Here is a 21,391-nt window from a genome sequence, read left to right on the forward strand (position 1 = left end):
GGGAGTCTCCACATCCCAATCTCTTTACTTTGTTTTTGTCTTGCTTTACTTTATTTACTACTTTGTTTGCTGCACTAAATCAAAACACAAAAAAATTAGTTGCTAGTTTTACTTTACTTGCTATCTTGTTCTCCATATTAAAAACACAAAAAAAATTAGTTACTTGCATTTGCTTTACTTATTTCATCATGTTTCCTTTTAATTTTACTGTAAAAGATATACCGGTGGGACAAGGGTCTATAATTGGAAGAGATAATATAGAAGAATTTTTCACCCATGTTAGTATGCATGAAGATTTTAAAGATATACCCCTTGCAAAAGCTGTCCCTACCTATGAAGATGCCTCCGTTTGTTTGGTACGCATGATGGAAGCTAGATTTATTAGTCTCAACCCCATGATACAACACATGTTCCTTACACTTTCTGATATGGAGAGGGGAGAGAAGAGAGATTTTGTTCTAAAAGTCCTAGTGCGAGAATTTGAGGATATAGCCAAAGAAGCTAGAAAAGTTTTTAGTAAGCATGATAGGCTTGGTACGATCACTGATTTTAAAAGAACACTTGAAAAGATGGATATGGATAAAATTAAGTATACTAATAATGTTAAAGATGGTGGGGAGATTAAAGCACCGATACCTTGTAAGCTCCTAGCTATGCATGAAGCTCTAGATGATAATTATGCTTGGCTTGTTCCTGAAAATTTGTTTGATGAGAGTAGCAAGCCCAAGACTAATGAAAAGGGAGCCGCTGAAACTTATTTATCCAAAATACAATGCATGGTTGAGAAAACTCCACACCCCGCTGTAGATGGATCGTCTCTTGATAATACTTGATATACACTTTCTGCGCCTAGCTGAAAGGCGTTAAAGAAAAACGCTTATGGGAGACAACCCATGTTTTTACTACAATACCTTTATTTTATATTTGAGTCTTGGAAGTTGTTACTACTGTAGCAACCTCTCCTTATCTTTGTTTTGTGTATTGTTGTGCCAAGTAAAGTCGTTGATAGTAAGGTTCATACTAGATTTGGATTACTGCGCAGAAACAGATTTCTTTGCTGTCACAAATCTGGGCCAAATTCTCTGTAGGTAACTCAGAAAATTATGCCAATTTACGTGAGTGATCCTCAGATATGTACGCAACTTTCATTCTATTCGAGCATTTTCATTTGAGCAAGTCTGGTGCCTCAATAAAATTCGTCTTTACGAACTGTTCTGTTTTGATAGATTCTGCCTTTTATTTCGCATTGCCTGTTTTGCTATGCTTGATGGATTTTTCGATTCCATTGACTTTCAGTAGCTTTGTGCAATTTCAAGAAGTGTTAAGAATGATTGTGTCACCTCTGAACATGTAAGTTTTGATTGTGCACTAACCCTCTAATGAGTTGTTTTGAGTTTGGTATGGAGGAAGTTTTCAAGGATCAAGAGAGGGAGATGATACAATATGATCAAGGAGAGTGAAAGCTCTAAGCTTGGGGATGCCCCGGTGGTTCACCCCTGCATATATCAAGAAGACTCAAGCGTCTAAGCTTGGGGATGCCCAAGGCATCCCCTTCTTCATCGACAACATTATCAGGTTCCTCTAGTGAAACTATATTTTTATTCCATCACATCTTATGTACTTTGCTTGGAGCGTCGGTTTGTTTTTGTTTTTGTTTTGTTTGAATAAAATGGATCCTAGCATTCATTGTGTGGGAGAGAGACACGCTCCGCTGTTGCATATGGACAAATATGTCCTTAGGCTTTACTCATAGTATTCATGTCGAAGGTTGAATCTTCTTCGTTAAATTGTTATATGGTTGGAATCGGGAAATGATACATGTAGTAATTGCTAAAATGTCTTGGATAATGTGATACTTGGCAATTGTTGTGCTCATGTTTAAGCTCTTGCATCATACACTTTGCACCTATTAATGAAGAAATACATAGAGCTTGCTAAAATTTGGTTTGCATAATTGGTCTCTCTAAGGTCTAGATAATTTCTAGTATTGAGTTTGAACAACAAGGAAGACGGTGTAGAGTCTTATGATCTTTACAATATGTCTTTTATGTGAGTTTTGCTGCACCGGTTCATCCTTGTGTTTGTTCCAAATAGCCTTGCTAGCCTAAGCCTTGTATCGAGAGGGAATACTTCTCATGCATCCAAATCCTTGAGCCAACCACTATGCCATTTATGTCCACCATACCTACCTACTACATGGTATTTCTCCGCCATTCCAAAGTAAATTGCTTGAGTGATACCTTTAAAATTTCTATCCTCTACCTTTGCAATATATAGCTCATGGGACAAATAGCCTGAAAACTATTGTGGTATTGAATATGTACTTATGCACTTTATCTCTTATTAAGTTGCTTGTTGTGCGATAACCATGTTCCTGGGGACGCCATCAACTACTCTTTGTTGAATATCATGTGAGTTGCTATGCATGTTCGTCTTGTCTGAAGTAAGGGAGATTTACCGCTAGAATGGTTAGAGCATGCATAATGTTAGAGAAGAACATTGGGCCGCTAACTAAAGCCATGATCCATGGTGGAAGTTTCAGTTTTGGACAAATATCCTCAATCTCATATGAGAAAATTAATAATTGTTGAATGCTTATGCATAAAAGAGGAGTCCTTTATCTGTTGTCTATGTTGTCCCGGTATGGATGTCTAAGTTGAGAATAATCAATAGCGAGAAATCCGATGCGAGCTTTCTCCTTAGACCTTTGTACAGGTGGCATAGAGGTACCCCTTTGTGACACTTGGTTAAAACATATGTATTGCGATGATAATCCAGGTAATCCGAGATAATTAGGACAAGGTGCGGGCACTATTAGTATACTATGCATGAGGCTTGCAACTTGTAGGATATAATTTACATAACACATATGCTTTATTACTACCGTTGACAAAATTGTTTCTTGTTTTCAAAATCAAAGCTCTAGCACAAATATAGCAATCAATGCTTCCCTCTGCGAAGGGCCTTTCTTTTACTTTTATGTTGAGTCAGTTCACCTATTTCTCTCCATCTCAAGAAGCAAACACTTGTGTGAACTGTGCATTGATTCCTACATACTTGCATATTGCACTTGTTATATTACTTTGCATTGACAACTATCCATGAGATATACATGTTACAAGTTGAAAGCAACCGCTGAAACTTAATCTTCCTTTGTGTTGCTTCAATACCTTTACTTTAAATTATTGCTTTATGAGTTAACTCTTATGCAAGACTTATTGATGCTTGTCTTGAAAGTACTATTTATGAAAAGTCTTTGCTATATGATTCATTTGTTTACTCATATCATTTACATTGTTTTGATCGCTGCATTCATTACATATGCTTACAACAGTATGATCAAGGTTATGATGGCATGTCACTCCAGAAATTATCTTTGTTATCGTTTACCTGCTGGGGACGAGCAGAAACTAAGCTTGGGGATGCTGATACGTCTCCGACGTATCGATAATTTCTTATGTTCCATGCCACATTATTGATGATATCTACATGTTTTATGCATACTTTATGTCATATTTATGCATTTTCCGGCACTAACCTATTAACGAGATGCCGAAGAGCCAGTTGTTGTTTTTCTGCTGTTTTTGGTTTCAGAAATCCTAGTAAGGAAATATTCTCGGAATTGGACGAAATCAACGCCCAGGGGCCTATTTTCACACGAAGCTTCCAGAAGTCCGAGGGAGAGACGAAGTGGGGCCACGGGGCGCCGCCACACTAGGGCGGCGTGGCCCAGGGGGGCCCGCGCGGCCCTAGCGTGTGGGGCCCCCGTGACGCCTCCTGACCTGCCCTTCCGCCTACTTAAGTCTTCGTCGACAATAGCCCCAGTACCGAGAGCCACGATACGGAAAACCTTCCAGAGACGCCGCCGCCGCCAATCCCATCTCGGAGGATTCAGGAGATCGCCTCCGGCACCCTGCCGGAGAGGGTAATCATCTCCCGGAGGACTCTTCACCGCCATGATCGCCTCCGGAGTGATGAGTGAGTAGTTCACCCCTGGACTATGGGTCCATAGCAGTAGCTAGATGGTCGTCTTCTCCTAATTGTGCTTCATTGTCGGGTCTTGTGAGCTGCCTAACATGATCAAGATCATCTATCTGTAATGCTATATGTTGTGTTTGTTGGGATCCGATGGATAGAGAATACTATGTTATGTTGATCATCAATCTATTACCTATGTGTTGTTTATGATCTTGCATGCTCTCCGTTATTAGTAGAGGCTCTTGCCAAGTTTTTACTCTTAACTCCAAGAGGGAGTATTTATGCTCGATAGTGGGTTCATGCCTCCATTAAATCTGGGACAGTAACAGAAAGTTCTAAAGTTGTGGATGTGCTGTTGCCACTAGGGATAAAATATCGATGCTATGTCCGAGGATGTAGTTATTGATTACATTACGCACCATACTTAATGCAATTGTCTGTTGTTTGCAACTTAATACTGGAAGGGGTTCGGATGATAACCTGAAGGTGGACTTTTTAGGCATAGATGCATGCTAGATAGTGGTCTATGTACTTTGTCGTAATGCCCAATTAAATCTCACAATACTCATCATATCATGTATGTGCATTGTCATGCCCTCTCTATTTGTCAATTGCCCAACTGTAATTTGTTCACCCAACATGCTATTTATCTTATGGGAGAGACACCTCTAGTGAACTGTGGACCCCGGTCCATTCTTTTACATCAAATAGAATCTACTGCAATACTTGTTCTACTGTTTTCCGCAAACAATCATCATCCACACTATACATCTAATCATTTGTTACAGCAAGCCGGTGAGATTGACAACCTCACTGTTTCGTTGGGGCAAAGTACTTTGGTTGTGTTGTGCAGGTTCCACGTTGGCGCCGGAATCCCTGGTGTTGCGCCGCACTACATCTCGCCGCCATCAACCTTCAACGTGCTTCTTGACTCCTACTGGTTCGATAAACCTTGATTTCTTACTGAGGGAAAACTTGCCGCTGTACGCATCACACCTTCCTCTTGGGGTTCCCAACGGACGCATGCTGTACGCGTATCAGCGGCCAAGGCCTGGGCCGCGCCAGGCTATCATCTGGTGGGCCTGTGGCCCCCCTCTGGCGACTCTCGGGTGTTCTGGAAGCTTCGTCCAATTCTAAGACTCTGGGCGTTGATTTCGTCCAATTCCGAGAATATTTCCTTACTAGGATTTCTGAAACCAAAAACAGCAGAAAACAGGAACTGGCACTTCGGCATATCGTCAATAGGTTAGTTCCGGAAAACGCATAAAATCATCATAAATTGTGAACAAAACATGTAGGTATTGTCATAAAACAAGCATGGAACATAAGAAATTATCGATACGTCGGAGACGTATCAGTCCCCAACACACCTAATACATTTGTCAGATGTATAGGTGCACTAGTTCGGCGAAGAGATAGTGAAATACAAGTGGTATGAATATATATGAGCAGTAGTAACGGCACCAGAAAATAGCTTGATGCTACAACTGGCGTGTGGTTGATGGTGGTAATATTGCAGGCGACAGATGCAAAAAACAAGAAACAAGCAGCGATTTCAGTATTTGGAAACAAGGCCTAGGGATTATACTTTCACTAGTGGACACTCTCAACATTGATCACATAACAGAATAAATAGATAAATGCTATACTCTACACTCTCTTGTTGGATGATGAACACCACTAATTGTGTAGGATTACACGAACCCTCAATGCCGGAGTTAACAAGCTCCACAATATTTGATATTCATATTTAAATAACCTTAGAGTGCATGATAGATCAACACAACTACACCAAGTACTAACATAGCATGCACACTGTCACCATCACACTATGAAAGAGGCATAGATCACATCAATACTATCATAGCAATAGTTAACTTCATAATCTACAAGAGATTACAATCATAACCTACGCCAAGTACTACACGATGCACACACTGTCACCATTACACCGTGCAGGAGGAATAGAGTACTTTAATAACATCACTAGAGTAGCACATAGATTAACAGTGATACAAAACTCATATGAATCTCAATCATGTAAGGCAGCTCATGAGATCATTGTATTGAAGTACATAGGGAGAGATTAACCACATAGCTACCGGTACAGCCCTTAGCCTCGATGGAGAACTACTCCCTCCTCATGGGAGACAGCAGCGGTGATGAAGATGGCGGTGGAGATGGCAGCGGTGTCGATGGAGAAGCCTTCCGGGGGCACTTCCCCGTCCCGGCGGCGTGCCGGAACAGAGACTTCTGTCCCCCAGATCTTGGCTTCGCGATGGCGGCGGCTCTGGAAGGTTTCTCGTACCGTGGCTTTTCCGTATCGATGATTTAGGTCAGGGACCTTTATATAGGCGAAGAGGCGGAGTCGGAAGGTCGACGAGGCGGTGACACACTAGGGGGGCGCGGCCCACACCCTGGCCGCGCCAGCCTGGTGTGTGGGGCCCCCAGGGCTCCCCTCTGGTGGCCCTCGGGTGTTCTGGAAGCTTCGTGGGATTTTAAGATCTTGGGCGTTGCTTTCGTCCAATTTCGAGAATATTTCCTTACTAGGATTTCTGAAACCAAAAACAGCAGAAAACAGGAACTGGCACTTCGGCATCTCGTCAATAGGTTAGTTCCGGAAAACGCATAAAATCATCATAAAGTATGAAAAAAACATGTAGGTATTGTCATAAAACAAGCATGGAACATCAGAAATTATAGATACGTTGGAGACGTATCACCCACACAACAGGGCCGCGCGGCCAGGAGGTGGGCCGCGCCGCCCTGGCGTGTCGCCGCCTCGTCGCCCCACTTCGTATCTCCTCCGGTGTTCTGGAAGCTTCGTGGAAAAATAAGATCCTGGGCGTTGATTTCGTCCAATTCCGAGAATATTTCCTTACTAGGATTTCTGAAACCAAAAACAGCAGAAAACAACAACTGGCTCTTCGGCATCTTGTTAATAGGTTAGTGCCGGAAAATGCATAAATATGACATAAAGTATGTATAAAACATGTAGGTATCATCAATAAAGTAGCATGGAACATAAGAAATTATCGATACGTTAGAGACGTATCAGAGGGCTCCGCCGTGATGGAGGTGTGGCGGCTGTGAAGATTGGAATGAATTGAAGATGATGTTGTTGGTGGCGGCTAGGGGTTTCCTCTCCTTTTATAGCCTCCCGGAGGTCGCTTTTTTCACGTTCTGGATCCGCCGCACCAGATATGTCCTTTGGTTCTTCACAAATGTTGTTTGGTTTGATGAAACCGTCCCTGCGGAGGGTGGTACGGCTATATGGTATGGCAATCATGACCGTACCTCTGCTTTGTTAAGTAATCTGGACTCCTGCAGTAATTTGGGCGCCATTTCTTCATATGAACTTCGATTTAGGTGTTCTCTGGCTCGTTGGTTTCATATGAACGAGGGTTAAAAGACCGTGATATTGGATCTTTATTATATTGTGCTTAAATTTTACTCCTTTCTACCCTTGAAATGTCTAAGTCCTAGTGCGTGTAACTCCTCCATATCGCCTCACTTTGGCTACTTTCCTCATGCCTGGTCCATAAAAGTTCAGAACACCTACACACACAAAATACAAGAAAAAGTAATCGAATGCTTAAAACTACTAGTTTTGCAAATATCTCATGAAAATGAATCAATACTTGCACTCATGCATTTTGGACATAGTAAAAGCTAGATAGAGCATGTAATGAGACAAAACAAGTATATGTTTATGTAATGAAAAAACATGTCGCTTTTTTGGACTCATCAACATCCCCCCATATAAAGCCTTGCTCGCCCCGAGCAAGATGATTTATAAAGTGAATAAGGATACATTGCTGCTCGATGTTGTCATTTGATATGGGTGCTTAGCATGAGTGTATACCCATGCTGCACATTGTATTCTTCTCTCTTCTCTTGTTTCTCTTCTTTTTTTACTTAATTTTGGTATGGTACGAGCGAGGATGCATGTACCAGTGCTCGTTAAATCTCCTGATCATCGAGGCTCTTCTTCCTCCGGGTGGTACGTAGGGTGGTACGGGCGGGCATGCCCGTACCGGTACTCGTTAAAACTTCTGGTTTTGGCGTTGATTTTTCCTTTCACCTCGTGATGTCGGTACGGTCGCTCAGTACGGGTGCAGCCCCATACTAGTGATCGTCAAACCTACTGTCCTCGAAGCCGATTTCGTGATGACACCTAACATGATGGTACGATCATGAGCATATTAGGCCACACAGAGAAAATCAAAAACTTTCCCACGCGGTACTCATAAGAACTAGCCGAGGTAGAATGCCACGAGGATTGTCATTAGGCGTGCAAGTGCGAAACTTGGTGAAGCGCGTCGGGTAATGTAGTCCTCGATCTGATCCGATCTGATCCCACGATTTTTTTGAAGTGTTAAACGTACAACATCTTTGTCGTTATCCACACTTACGAGAAGGAGCACCAACGGTGGATTGCTAGATCCAGTACGACCGCTAGACCGAATGTGGCTAGGGTTCAACTAATGGAATGGTGTAACCGTTCCCTTTAGGCCGCCTTCGCCCCACTTTACATAGGGAGTAAATGTGGGCTTCACAACAATTGCAAATAAAACTGTAAAAGCATGTTATCTTAAAAGTTTGGTCACTTATAAGTGTTCTGAAAGGGGAGTGATGTTTTGGCTCCTAGGTGCATATGCTCCCTTTAGTTTGAACTGCGATTTTGATACATTTTAAAATGTCAAAAAATTTCAAATGAAAAATTCATGTGTACATCTTCACATGCTAAGTGTGACAAGTCTTTCCATGAAAAATCAACGTGTATTTGAGCTGTGTAAAAAAGACAAAATTTAGTGCTGAAAATCAGGCTTTTTGTGAGACTTATTTTGTCTTTTTTAGATCGATCACAAAAAATATCGTTTTTTCGCGAAACTGCACGACCGCACATAGATTATCGAGATGTACGTGCGCAATTTTTTGTTAATTTTTTTACAATTAGAAATACCTTTTTTGGGTGGAGGGAGAATATGCACCCAAGAGCCGAATTGAATTTCCGTTCTGAAAGAGATGCTTAAGTAGTAGGTAGAATATTCTCGGGTAGTAGTAGAACACTCCCATGTCCAAACTGCTAAATACTCCCTTCGTTCCATTAAGTTTGTTTGAAATTTGTCAAAATTAGACAAACTTCCTTAAAAGGACCATGTATACTAGTAGGATTCGAAATTTTTCTATGTTTGCGAACGGTTGACGTCCCACCCATTCCTCCCGACTCCCGTCCTCGCGATCCCACGCAGCCCGCCACTGCACGCGATGCCAACCTTGTGCCGACTCGGTAGACTTAGAGCATCTCAGTCATGGTCTCTCAAAAGCGTCCGGTGCTATGATTTGGAAATTTTTTGGAGATAGCATCGGATAAAAAGAACCTAAAAATCTGTAAAAATAAAACAAAAGACCCTTCTCAAACACCGTTTGGATGCATGCATTTTAATAGGGGAGACCACTCCATATAAAAAAGTAGGTGGAGAAAGTGTAGTAAAAGAAATATCATATGGAGATTAGGGGCCGAATGCATGCATCGGCGCTTCTTTTATGTCCGACGTGTCAGTTTCTACCGAGAATGTTGGACACAAAATTGTAACTCGGTTTAGTTTTGAAGGACGCCGCCGGAGCTTTTTAAGCGAATGGAGATGCTCTCATGCGCCTTCCGCTATGCTTCCACGCTCGCCTGCTGCGCCGCGGGCCCACGGCCTACTCTTCCCCTTCAAATGGAACTCACTCACACAAGTGACAAGTCCACATATGCCGCCACGCCGCGCACCCTTCAAATCGATTCACCTTTCTGTTCACACTCAAGGCCACGGCCTCTCCAGCTTGTGCCGCCAGCTCCACGTCGCCGCCTCCAAGCGCGGCCTCGCGCGCCACCTCTTCACCGAGAGCGCGCTCATCAACTTCTACCTGAAAGCTGGTGACTTGGATGCCGCCCGCAGGGTGTTCGACAAATGCTCTCACCAGGTACTCCGTTTCGTGGAACGCCATCGTAAGCGGCTAAGCGCCCTCTCTCAAGCTGGGGAATCGAAAGAAGCGTTGGAATTTGTTTTCCAAGTTGCGGAGGTGTGGCGTTGGTACCAGATGATCTGAACATGGAGAGTCTCATGCCGGCTTGCTGTGATGTTGGAGATATTCGCTTGGTGGAGCAGCTGCACAAGTGCATGCTACAATGCAAGTGCTTGGGCCGGCTTGACGTAACGCTGTCCAACGCGTGTGCGGCCACACAGACCTTGCGGGAATGTTATTCGCGAAAATGCCTCTCACTCTCTCAGGGATGTGTCGCCGTGGACGACGGCGATTACACCACATGGTGAGGAGCAGCTTGCACTAAACTTGTTTGATGAAATGGAGAGTTGGGTGCCACACCAAACAGGGTGACGATGGTGGCAGTGCTCTCCGCTCAGCCCCTGTATCCGCTTGCGTGCACAGAGGGATGGTGGATACTGGGATGGCTTTGCTGAAGAAAATTGGAGATGGAGAGATTAAGGTAGCACCAACTGTGGAAAACTATGGGCGCCTCACGTGCGTGGTGGATACGCTCGGTAGAGTTGGGATGGTGGACGAGGGGCGTGCTTTGGTGGAGTGCAGAATGCCGATGGAGGCAAATGTGGTAATATGGGGAACATTTGCTTGGTGCATGCGAGAAGCACAGCAATGTGAGTGTTGACAAGTGGGCAGCGGAGCAACTACCAGGGTCTGAGCCATGGAATGATGGGGGTTATGTAGTTCTGTCCAACATATATGCTGCTGCTGGAATGTGGGGTGAAGTAGAAATGGTGAGGACGATGATGTCAGAGAGGAAAGTTACTGTTCCCAGGCTGCAGCCTATAGCTCTGCAAAAACGCGCCATTGAAATATTGAAGGTTTTGCTCTCTGCTTCACTGTTACTTGTGCAATACGCAGTTTTCCAATCTCGTTCTTGAAATCATGATAAAATTTCATTTGGGTTTACCTTTTCTAATCATCTTGCCTTTGTTGTTATGATGCCCGACTGATCTGATGGATGACACATCAAAATTACCATGGCCAGATTAACTGATTAGGGTGAACTATGACCAGGAGACCAGATGTTATTACTCATTGACTAATTCTGTAAATGATCGCTTTTCTATTGAGAAACATTTGTTTTTGTAGCGGGCGAAGAATGATTAACTTGATACTAGCATGTCAACTCATATGAGAAGTTACCGTTAGCTATCCTTAGTTGACTGGTTGGTGGTTGAATGTGGCAGGCTATTCCTATTATTACAATTCTGCCAACACCCAACACTTATTTGCACCAGTTAAATTACTCTCATGATTATATCCAATGCTAGAGATGTGTTTTCTAGTGAGTATAAGCATTTTGAGCGAGATATTAAACCTTTGTAAAATATACAACTCTAGTAAAAACTGGCACTCACTTCTGCCTTAACCAACCATACTCCAAAAAAGTCTTAAGGTGCAGTTGGCTTAAGATTGGAACAATCATGTTGTATCCCAAATAACTGCATGTGACTGTAGTTTTTTAGTGTTACTGTCCATTGGCTTCTCCTGTCAGCTCATTGCATATTAATACACAGATTCCCGCGAATCTTTCGGAAATGGATAAAAAGATTCCTACGCAATTGTTTTGCTGTTGTAACAACTGTAGCTATACTTAGCACTAGTTTTCTTAATGCGCAAATTACACAATCTTGTGACACTTGGGGATAACTGCAGTTGTCAGCTAAATCCTCACTAGTACTAGTAGGCTAGTAGCAAACAATTTGCAGGTCTTGTGTAGCTCGAAAGCCGTGCTGCTTTTGTCAAAGCATGGAGACAGCAAGTACACAAAGCACTCACGGGTGCATCATATATGCATATGACATGGGTCCCCAGCCAGATACATCTTTTAACTTCACTACAATCCCCCAGTCTCCCCTTCAGCTGTAGCACCATGCTAACCCTCTGCTAGCAGGAGTTCTTTTTTTCGAGAGTTACCCGTATAGTTCTAGGAACAGAAAACCACAACCACGGGCAACACGGATGGCTTCCTATGGTAATGGCCAGAATGGTTTGGAGCTTGGCATCCAGAAGCCAGCCATTGGGAGCAACACAGTGTTGGAGCCCACCATATCTGTACCAGAAAGATGCCCACGGTTGGAACTGGCCATGGTGATAACCAGAGCTGCAGCCCTCTTGATGGCGCTGCTCTCGATGTCGCTAATGATCTGTGCCAAGCAACGGGGTAGTTTCATCATCTTTGGCATTCAGATTCCACTATATGCCAACTGGTCCTTCTCTGATTCCCTGGAGTAAGTTTTTCAACTGTTACAGCTGGAAGTATGTAAATAAGCTCATAGAGAATACTGAGCTATGCTGGTATTCTTCGTAACTTCAGATCCTTGGTTGGGATATCTGCAGCGGCGGCTGCCTACTCTCTTGCACAACTTCTGTTGATTGCACACAAGGTCTGGAAGAAAGTCCATGTGGTTCCGACCAGGCGCTATGCCTGGATGCTGTTAGCTGGTGACCAGGTCTGTCAATTCTTGGTCATTTTGATCTAATTTTGCCGTGTCTAGTTATTATCGTGGTTACCTATTCTGATGCTTAGATTGCATATTTTTTCCATGTTGTTTCATATCTTACTTTACTGTTGTGGTGTCTGCATAGCACACTGGCAGTTTCCTTCATGTTATGTAATACTCCCCCTGTTCTAAAATTGATTGAGGTTCTATCTTTGTTCTTAGTCAAACTTAAGTTTGACTACAATTATAGAAAAATATATCAACATCTACAACAACAATTAGTTCCATTAGATTCATTATAGAATATAATTTAGTACTATATATATTTAAAGTTGTAGATATAAGCACATTTTTCTTTAGACTAGGTCAAACTTAAAGGTGTTTGACTTAGGACAATTCTTGAACTTCAATTAATTTTGGAACAGATGGAGTATGTACACTTGGTCAGTACCCAGTATCACAGAATATAGGTAGTATTGATTGGATTAGTTCTATGTTACGATTGGACAAATATCATGCTAGCAGGTGGGTTTTAGTACAATTTATTTAGTGTGGGGTGCCATTAACTTGTCATGTCTATATTTTTTCTATATAAAACAGTTTCCTTACTTTATGAAATGTTGTTCCCTAGCCATAAAAAATATTTGAAAATACTTCCTTTTGATAGCTTATCATTTGAAATTATTCTCACTTTTTGTGTATGTGTGTGGACTGTTGCAGAGTATTCCCATTGTGCCTTTTATGATAAGTATGAGTACGCTTTGTTAGAAATATGCGCGAGGAAATTTGAACATCATGTATACTTTCATGCACAAAGTATGGGGATTTGGCTGTGTTAAATATAGAACAAAATCCAAAGTGCCGAAATTTGTTTGTTTTCCTTCAAACAAGAGGGTTCAACTCCACAGTGGCAGGCAACTAGATGAAGAGCAAAGTCAAATCTTAATTAAGCAAGCTAATGTTTGTACAACAAAACTAGTTTTGAACAAAATTGTCACAAGATCATTGATCTGCCGCACTCCTCCCAATCAAAATAATGCACAAAAGAGCATTTGTCTTTTCTTTTGAACACTAGTACATTATTGCTAATTAGCTATGGCGCTTGGCTAATCACATTGAAGTGATTGCAGAAATCTGAAAGAAGAAACATGTATTCAGTGGAAAAACGATCACAAAACATTTATTCAGGTATCCTTATCAGTGGAAAATCCAGGAGACTAGGATATGCAAGCTTTCTTTATGATGTTTGTCCTTGAGCTTTTGTTTGCTTCCAAAGACTTCAGACTAACCCATCGTTACAAGCCATAACCTAATCTGGTAGTTGCGCCTTCAGTATTCCATGAATCATGACCCCTTTTTAGCTGGACAAATAGCATCCAAACACCTGGAACGCTACTAGATCTGGACTGAATTGAAGAATAACACAGCTGGTACCTCCTTTGCAGGTCTTTGCCTATGCAATGATGAGCGCAGGATCAGCAGCAGCAGCGGTCGCCAATTTAAACCGCACCGGCATCCAGCACACAGCGCTTCCCAACTTCTGCAAGCCTTTGCCACGCTTCTGCGACCTCTCCGCAGCCTCCATCGCTTGTGCCTTTGGCAGCTGCAGCCTCCTTGCGGCATGCGCCATAATTGATGTTATGTGGCTGTCAAATCTGTGAGTGTGAGATGGTAGCAAACTAACTAGTAGTCCCTCCTTTCCGAGGAGTTCACATTTCTGGGTGCTGTTCCTTTAAGACGATGGATGAACATGAACCGTTAGATGTTCTAGGCTTGTATAAGTAATGTTCTCTGCTTGTACAAATTGCAGGTTTCTGTATTTCAGATGAATTTCTGCTTTTTTCCCCGATGATGCAGAATTTGAATTGCTTGCATCTTCATCAGTTACTAGTAAGCATGGACACTTGTCTGCATTTCTGTACAGACGATTGTCGACATCACACTCACCAATCACCACACCTACATCTCCCAAAATTCCAGGCATGATATCGCAGCCATATCTCCAGTGACGACACAGCGCGCGACACGCCCAAACCGATATGTAGGTTTACCTCGCCCGTCCGATTCGTCTTCCTTTCCCGCACCCTTTTTAACTGCCATCTTCATCCCGCGGTAATGCTTCCACCTGAACTCGTGCTCTCTTGCTTCTCACCTGCCGTCTCCTCCACTCCACCGCTACTCCCAGCAGATGCCCGCCAAGGTGTGCGCCGTCGCCGCCGGCGAGGCCCACACGCTCGCCCTCACATGTAACGACGCCCGCCGCTTGGCCCGCAGAATTCTTTCCGGGTATCGCCGGAATTTGGGATCTGAGGCGTGTTCTTTTGTGTGGCTTGCTGGGCTTGCAGGTAACGGGGAGGTGTACTCATGGGGCCGGGGGACGTTCGGCCGCCTCGGCACCGGCCGCGAGGCGGATGTGCACGTGCCCACCGCTGTCGTGCCTGCAGCCGCTGTTGGCGGCGCGGGACAGCGGCCCAGGTTCGCCGCCGTCGCCGCCGGCGCATACCACAGCCTCGCGCTGGACGGTTCGTGCTCTTTGCCTCTATCCTGATGTCGTCAACCACTTTTCTTCGTGACAGTATAACTGTGCAGAAATTTTGAAAAATGTTGTCCGAAGTACTTGCAGCACTGTGATGACTGCGAGGCTTGTGGAGACTGGAGAGTGGTCGATGCACTACTTCACTAGCCCGAGTACTAGGAGTAGTGATGAATGACCTCATTTCCTTAAGGCTTACACCAGCGATTTGCTGGTGATGTAGTTTGTAAGTTCAATGATGCCCCATGGTCCAGGGCCATGTGTGCTTGCACTTGATTTCACAACCAACTGTATCTGTCTTTCACACAACGTGTGGATCCACATTCATTCAATTTTTCTGCAGCTGATTTATGCAACTACTCATCTGGTCTTTTGCTTGACTATGCTTTAAATACTGAAATGATAATAGCGAGGATATTCAGTACACAGAACATCCCTTGGTTGTCAAAGTTTCTTGGCGCATGTACATTATGTTATCCATTTGTGGTGTCTATTTAGAATTTTACTAGTCTTAGCTTTAAACGATTTCTTAGGCTCAATAGTAGCGAAAGGCAATTAAATATGGTGAGCTTGCACTGCTGTTGATTATGAATAGATTGGAGTACTTTTCGCAAAAAAAAATGGTGAAGGTTGAGACTGAAACATCATTGGTTCTGAATAATACCCAACATTGCAGATGAAGGCTCACTCTGGTCATGGGGCTACAATATCTGTATCCTTTATACTGCTTGTGTAATTTTTAACTTTGTTGTCTCGAAATTGCTCTGCTAATATCCTTGTCAGTATTGAGTATTTTACTTTCTTGACTATCTAACGGATGGCCAGCTTGGCTATGGGGAAGAAAATTCCCTTTCTCCATGTTTGGTTGAGGGTTTCCAAGATTTAGGTTCTCCTGAAACACTGCAGGATGAAGCACGGAGCACTCTTGCGCAGACCCCTTTGAAGGTATAAACGAAGCACCCCTTGTCAACAGATTATAAGACTCTAAGCTAGAGAAGTTCTGATTAATTAATCCTGCTATATGTTTGTTATAGTTGTCTTCTGTAAAAGCTGGGGGCATGATGTCATTCGCCATAGACAGTCTTGGTGCCCTGTGGATGTGGGGAAATTGCCCGCAGCAGAGTGATGATGGACAATTTTGTATAGCAGCTAGCTCTGTCCCACTGCCTGTGTGGGATTTCCATGGTCACTCTGTGGTTAAGGTTGCCTGCGGTAATGAACATGTTGTAGCTGCAGTTAGTGCTGGAGAGACCTATACAGGGGGTGACCTTGTTTGTTATTCCTGGGGCAACAACAACCATGGCCAGTTGGGTCTAGGTGACAAGGAAAGTAGGTCTCGTCCGGTCCTTATCTCGGAATTCAGTGAAGGCTCTGCTTGGGAGGTGTATGAAATTGCATGCGGAGCTTGGCACACTGCTGTGCTAACCAATAAGAAGTCTTTTGATCAGGATCTTGAATCTCGGTGCTGGACATTTGGGATTGGTGACAATGGGCAGCTTGGCCATGGAACAACTGCCACCATTTGCTCCCCGCAGCCTGTTGATGGCTTACCTACTGGTTCCTTCCTTATCTCTCTTGATTGTGGATTGTTCCACACAGCAGTAGTCTCCTCTGATGGTGAGGTGTGGTGCTGGGGAATGGAGAGAGGTCTTGGATTGTGCCCAGATGCTAGTTTTTCAGGAATTGATGCAGGGGATGCTTTATATCCCATAAGAGTTCAGTCTCCTGAAACAAATGGGTTTAAGTTTCTGGGTCCAGTGCAGGTTGCCTGTGGAGCTGCACACACTGTTCTTGTTGCTGGTGAGGGGTATAGGATATGGGCATGGGGCCGAGGCCGGAGTGGTGTACTGGGGAGAGACCAGACTACAGACAGCTATACTCCATGCGTTGTAATGTGGCCTCCTCTTGATGAGAACTTCCAAGAAATCCATGAGGACCAAGCGCAGGCATCGACATCAAGAGTGAATGACCGCACTAACACTGAGTTGGAGCAAAAGTTATCTGCTGCCTCAGAGGAGCTACAGTTCCTTAGGTCAAAACTGACACTCATGGAGAGGTATGCTAACATACTTCACATTTCAATATTTCGCAAGCCAATGGACGAACGGACGCTTCCGCGTTCACTTCAGGAGTCTGCTGTCTTTGATATCAGAAAGGAATTTGAGAACATATTGGATTCGTCTGATACTGATGAACTAGCTCGCTTGGAGATGTTTTACCGTAGCATGCTTTCTGGTGTGAAGGACAAGCTTCTGAAGAGAAAAGTCCAACAGATGGTCCAGGAATGCATTGTTTCACTCTCTGCAGGGAGGCAAACTCAGCGAGGTCAGTGAGTTGGATGTTAGTTGTTATATACTGCATTTCCATTGTACATTATCAAACTTATGTACTCCGTGTTAAAGTTGCAATAAGCTCCCTGTGCAAACCCGTTAACTTTTCACCCATTTCGTTGAGCACTTAAACATCAATTATACTGCAATGTAATCAAATTATTCTGTATCACTTATCACTGATGATCACTTGGCTGACCATTTTATGAGAAGGATCATTGATATCGTATATAATTCTCTGGTTTATCCTGTTATTATGTTGGATTTATGGTTCATGACCCATCGAATCTTATGGGCCACGGCCTTTTAATCTGACTATAAATCCTGAAAAATCCCAACGGACCATTTGACTTGGATTGCAAAAAAAACCCGATAAAACACGCTTTAGTACTTAAAAGGTTTAAGTGCATCTCAAGGGGGCTCCACGTCCGTTTGTGACCACGCGGTCGAAAAATGCGCCTGCATCCAGACCTAGCGGCCCGACGCATAGTGAACAACCTGTCCGCGGAGACGTAAACGCGGCTCAAATATGCGCTCGGCTGCGGACGCTGCACGGTCGCGCCGCGTGACCGCTCGCTTCTCCCACGGACCCGCCTGGCAGCGACCTATGTTGATGCGTCTTCTTAGGTGTGCCTGTACTGGCGATGAGGCATCGCTTCGATAGTCTGCGCCACGTTAATGGCGATGCCTCACCTGCCAAGCTGCCGCCGCCCACATCTGCCAACGAACTTAATGGCAATGCCACGCGTGCCGCGCCCCTTGGCTGCCTCCGGCGTAAATAAACAGGGGCACGCGCTCGGCTGACCCATCTCATCTCCTCCACACAAACCCTAGCCGCACAATCTCCACCGTAGCGCGCCGCCTCACACATGTCCTCCACCTTTGCCATGAGTTGCGCCGAACACGGTCAGGCTATTGCGCCTCCACCTACGTCGCCACCTCCGACTCCACCTCCCCTAACCGATAGCTCCGACAACGAGAAGGAAGATAGCGCAAACAACATCTTCGACGCGGCCATGGACGCGGAATTCATGGATGATGCGGAGCAGGAGGCAGAGGAGGAGCGGGCGGTCCACGCGACAGTCGTAGAGGAGGAGTCCGACGACGACGACTTCGACTGACCTAGAGGAGAAGGCGGCGGATCAGAGTGCCTTAGTCGCGTCCTTCGAGACGTTGAAGGAGGCCGAGGATGCTGCTAACGAGGCGCTACGGCAGCGGCTACTGGAGGACGCGGCGGGCCACCGAGCTCGGGCGACCGGGCGGAGGATGGAGCGGCGGGCGGCAGAGAAGCTGATGAGGAGGGAGGGAGGCAACGATGGGGCCTGGCCGTCAACTGCCCCGAGGGGCGACAAGTAGTCTAGGGCCTTGTCCCTTCTTGTTTTTCCTTTATTTCGTATGTACATTATGCCTCGAAGCTGCGGAGTTCATCCTCTATGGTGGTGCAGGGCCACCACTGCCCTTTGACTTCGCCTTCGCGAGACCGGGTTTTCGATTTCTTGGTGGTGGCCTCCTCCACCTTCTTTTCCATTTGTTTCTTTCCGGCTAAATCTGTCGGGTTAGAACTGGCTCCTTCAATGGATTTGTCGGATCCTTTGGCAGTATCCAACTGGACTGGGATGAATGGCAGAGGGGCGGAGGAGATAGGCGTAGCCGTGATCGGCTCCGACTTCGATGGAGGCAGATTAGAAGAAGACATCTACATTGAATGGAAACTGGATTTAGCCGGAACCACCACTACACACTTGTCATCCCTACAAACACCGATGAAAAGCTCGAGGCCGGAATACTTACCGGAGATGGAAGCTGCGGTGGTCGGAGTTGCCGGTGGCGAGGTTTCGCTGCGGTGGCTCGCCGAAGTTAAGAACACGGTGCGGCGGCGCGAGCTCCGGTGAAACTCCGGTAGACTCCGACACGGCGGAAGCGGAAGCTCGGTGGCGGCGCTCGGAGGAGAGGTGAATCAGGGGGAGAATGGTGATTATGAAGTGTGCGGTGGGGATATTTATAGGTGCATGATGAGATTCGTGCTCCGCATCCTGTGGTCGGAACGCAAGCGTCGCGCCGTTGGGTGATGGACACGTGTCGAAAACCCTAGCGGTAAAAATGGCTAAGGATCAAGTTACCTTTCAAATTACCCGAAAATGACGCCAAGATTGGCGGAACCGTTTGAACCCTTCGAGGTTCTGGGTAAGAGTTTCAAATGATAAGTTATTATCTCTGCAGGGTAGTGATGACCCACAAGTATAGGGGGTGTATCGTACTATTTTCGATAAGTAAGAATGTCGATCCCAACGAGGAGCAGAAGGTGTTGACAAGCAGTTTCGATGAAGGATTCACTGTAAATGCTCACAGACAAGTATTCAGAGGGTTTTGATGTAGCAGATGTATAAAGTACGAGTAAGTAAAGTGCGAGAGTAACAATTGCAGCGAGTGGCCCAATCCTTTTTATCACAAAGGACAAGCCGGTTTGTTTACTTATAATGACCAAACGTTCTTGAGGACCACGGGATTTTAGTCTAGTGCTTTCACTACATATGGCTAATTAATCTTCAATGGTTTGATAAGTGTTGTGTGGGTGAACCTATGCTAATGCACCGCCCTTCCTAGGACTAATACATACTTGTGATTATACCCCTTGCAAGCATCCGCAACTACAAGAAAGTAATTAAGATAAATCTAACCACAGCCTTAAACTCTGAGATCCTGCTATCCCTCCTGCATCGATATACCAACGGGGGTCTGTGTTTCACACTCCGGCAACCCCGCAATTAGCAAACGAGTACAAGATGCATTCCCCTAGGCCCATAAAGGTGAAGTATCATGTAGTCGACATTCACATGACACCACTAGAAGAATAACACCACAACTTAAATATCATAACATTGAATATTACTCAACCATACTTCACTACTAACATTTAGACTTCACCCATGTCCTCAAGAACTAAACGAACTACTCACGAGACATCATATGGAACATGATCAGAGGTGATATGATGATGAATAACAATCTGAACATAAACCTTGGTTCAACGGTTTCACTCAATAGCATCAATAACAAGTAGAAATCAATACCGGGAGAGTTTCCCCTATCAAACAATCAAGATCAAACCCAAATTGTTACAGCGGTGACGATGTGCAGCGGTGGAGACGGCGGTGATGATGATGGAGATGATGATGATGATGGTGATGGAGATGATGTCCAGCTCAATGACGGTGACGATGGCGTCGATTTCCCCCTCCGGGAGGGAATTTCCCCGGCTGATCTCAGCCTGCCGGAAAGCTCTTTTCTCTCTGGTGTTCTCCACCCCGCAGAGGCGGCTGTGACTCTTCGCGACTATCCCCCTGGAGCTTAGGTTTTCGGGACGAAGAAATACGCGAAGGAGAGGAGGCCAGAGGGGGCTGTGGGCCCCCTCCCGACAAGGCGGCGCGGCCAGGCCTTGGCCCGCGCCAGCCCGTGAGGTGGGCCCACGGCGGCCCTCCTCGGCTCCCCCTTCTGGCTCCCTTCATCTTCTGGAAAAATAGGATTTTTCATATAAATTTCGTCAATTGTTGATCTTCCGAAATATTGCATTCTGACGGTGCTTTTTTCAGCAGAATCCTGACTCCGGTGCGCGATCCTCCAATAATTATGAAACATGCAAAATAGATGAAATAACATAAGTATCATCTCCAAATATGAAATATATCAATGAATAATAGCAAATTATGATATAAAATAGTGATGCAAAATGGACGTATTAGGTAGTAACCTGGAGACTCGTTGTAATAATAAGGTCGATGGATAAACTCCCGCGGGATGAAGGATCTTTCCGGCATGCAAGCTTGAAAAGGAAGTTTCATGAAGTCGGAGTTCTTCAAGTTCCCTCAAGTTTCCGGGAAGCTAGCCAGACATGAAGATGGTTCGATCAAGACGAAAAGGAGAGGTGGACCTCGAAGAACTCTGGGGGGCTGCTGTTGTGGATATACTTCATGGGTGTACCATCGATAGTGGCTAGATCCGGCAAGTCCGAGTGGCCTATAGACGGTGATGGTGGCATATGGCCCATCGAAAAC

The 21,391-nt window shown here is 44.8% G+C and overlaps 2 protein-coding genes across 3 annotated transcripts; both read left to right on the top strand.

Moving 5' to 3' along the window:
* The first annotated feature begins 11,754 nt into the window (after window positions 1-11,754).
* On the top strand, window positions 11,755-14,325 carry LOC127343653 (CASP-like protein 3A1). Its single transcript, XM_051369818.2, has 3 exons — window positions 11,755-12,263; window positions 12,350-12,485; window positions 13,922-14,325. The coding sequence occupies exons 1-3, from the start codon at window positions 11,995-11,997 to the stop codon at window positions 14,135-14,137; spliced, it is 621 nt and encodes a 206-aa protein (XP_051225778.1). The 5' UTR covers window positions 11,755-11,994; the 3' UTR covers window positions 14,138-14,325.
* A 159-nt stretch (window positions 14,326-14,484) lies between these two features.
* LOC127343652 (ultraviolet-B receptor UVR8) lies at window positions 14,485-17,551 on the top strand. Of its 2 annotated transcripts, none has more exons than XM_051369816.2 (5): window positions 14,485-14,722; window positions 14,822-14,998; window positions 15,686-15,721; window positions 15,827-15,954; window positions 16,044-17,551. In XM_051369816.2, the coding sequence occupies exons 1-5, from the start codon at window positions 14,665-14,667 to the stop codon at window positions 17,340-17,342; spliced, it is 1,698 nt and encodes a 565-aa protein (XP_051225776.1). In that variant the 5' UTR covers window positions 14,485-14,664; the 3' UTR covers window positions 17,343-17,551. The 2 variants fall into 2 exon arrangements, with proteins under 2 accessions (XP_051225776.1, XP_051225775.1); XM_051369815.2 differs by having other exon boundaries at window positions 14,491-14,722; window positions 15,835-15,954.
* The last annotated feature ends 3,840 nt before the right edge of the window (window positions 17,552-21,391 follow it).

This window comes from Lolium perenne, chromosome 3, assembly GCF_019359855.2.
Source record: "Lolium perenne isolate Kyuss_39 chromosome 3, Kyuss_2.0, whole genome shotgun sequence".
Taxonomy (NCBI): Eukaryota; Viridiplantae; Streptophyta; class Magnoliopsida; order Poales; family Poaceae; genus Lolium; species Lolium perenne.

Bases quoted from the DNA above. Each gene is read 5' to 3' on its own strand.
- LOC127343653 (XM_051369818.2), top strand. From the start codon at position 11,995: ATGGCTTCCTATGGTAATGGCCAGAATGGTTTGGAGCTTGGCATCCAG. The intron at 12,264-12,349 runs GTAAGTTTTTCA...TCGTAACTTCAG, and splicing joins TCCTTCTCTGATTCCCTGGA to ATCCTTGGTTGGGATATCTG. The intron at 12,486-13,921 runs GTCTGTCAATTC...CCTCCTTTGCAG, and splicing joins TGCTGTTAGCTGGTGACCAG to GTCTTTGCCTATGCAATGAT.
- LOC127343652 (XM_051369816.2), top strand. From the start codon at position 14,665: ATGCCCGCCAAGGTGTGCGCCGTCGCCGCCGGCGAGGCCCACACGCTC. The intron at 14,723-14,821 runs GTAACGACGCCC...CTGGGCTTGCAG, and splicing joins CCACACGCTCGCCCTCACAT to GTAACGGGGAGGTGTACTCA. The intron at 14,999-15,685 runs GTTCGTGCTCTT...CCAACATTGCAG, and splicing joins CCACAGCCTCGCGCTGGACG to ATGAAGGCTCACTCTGGTCA.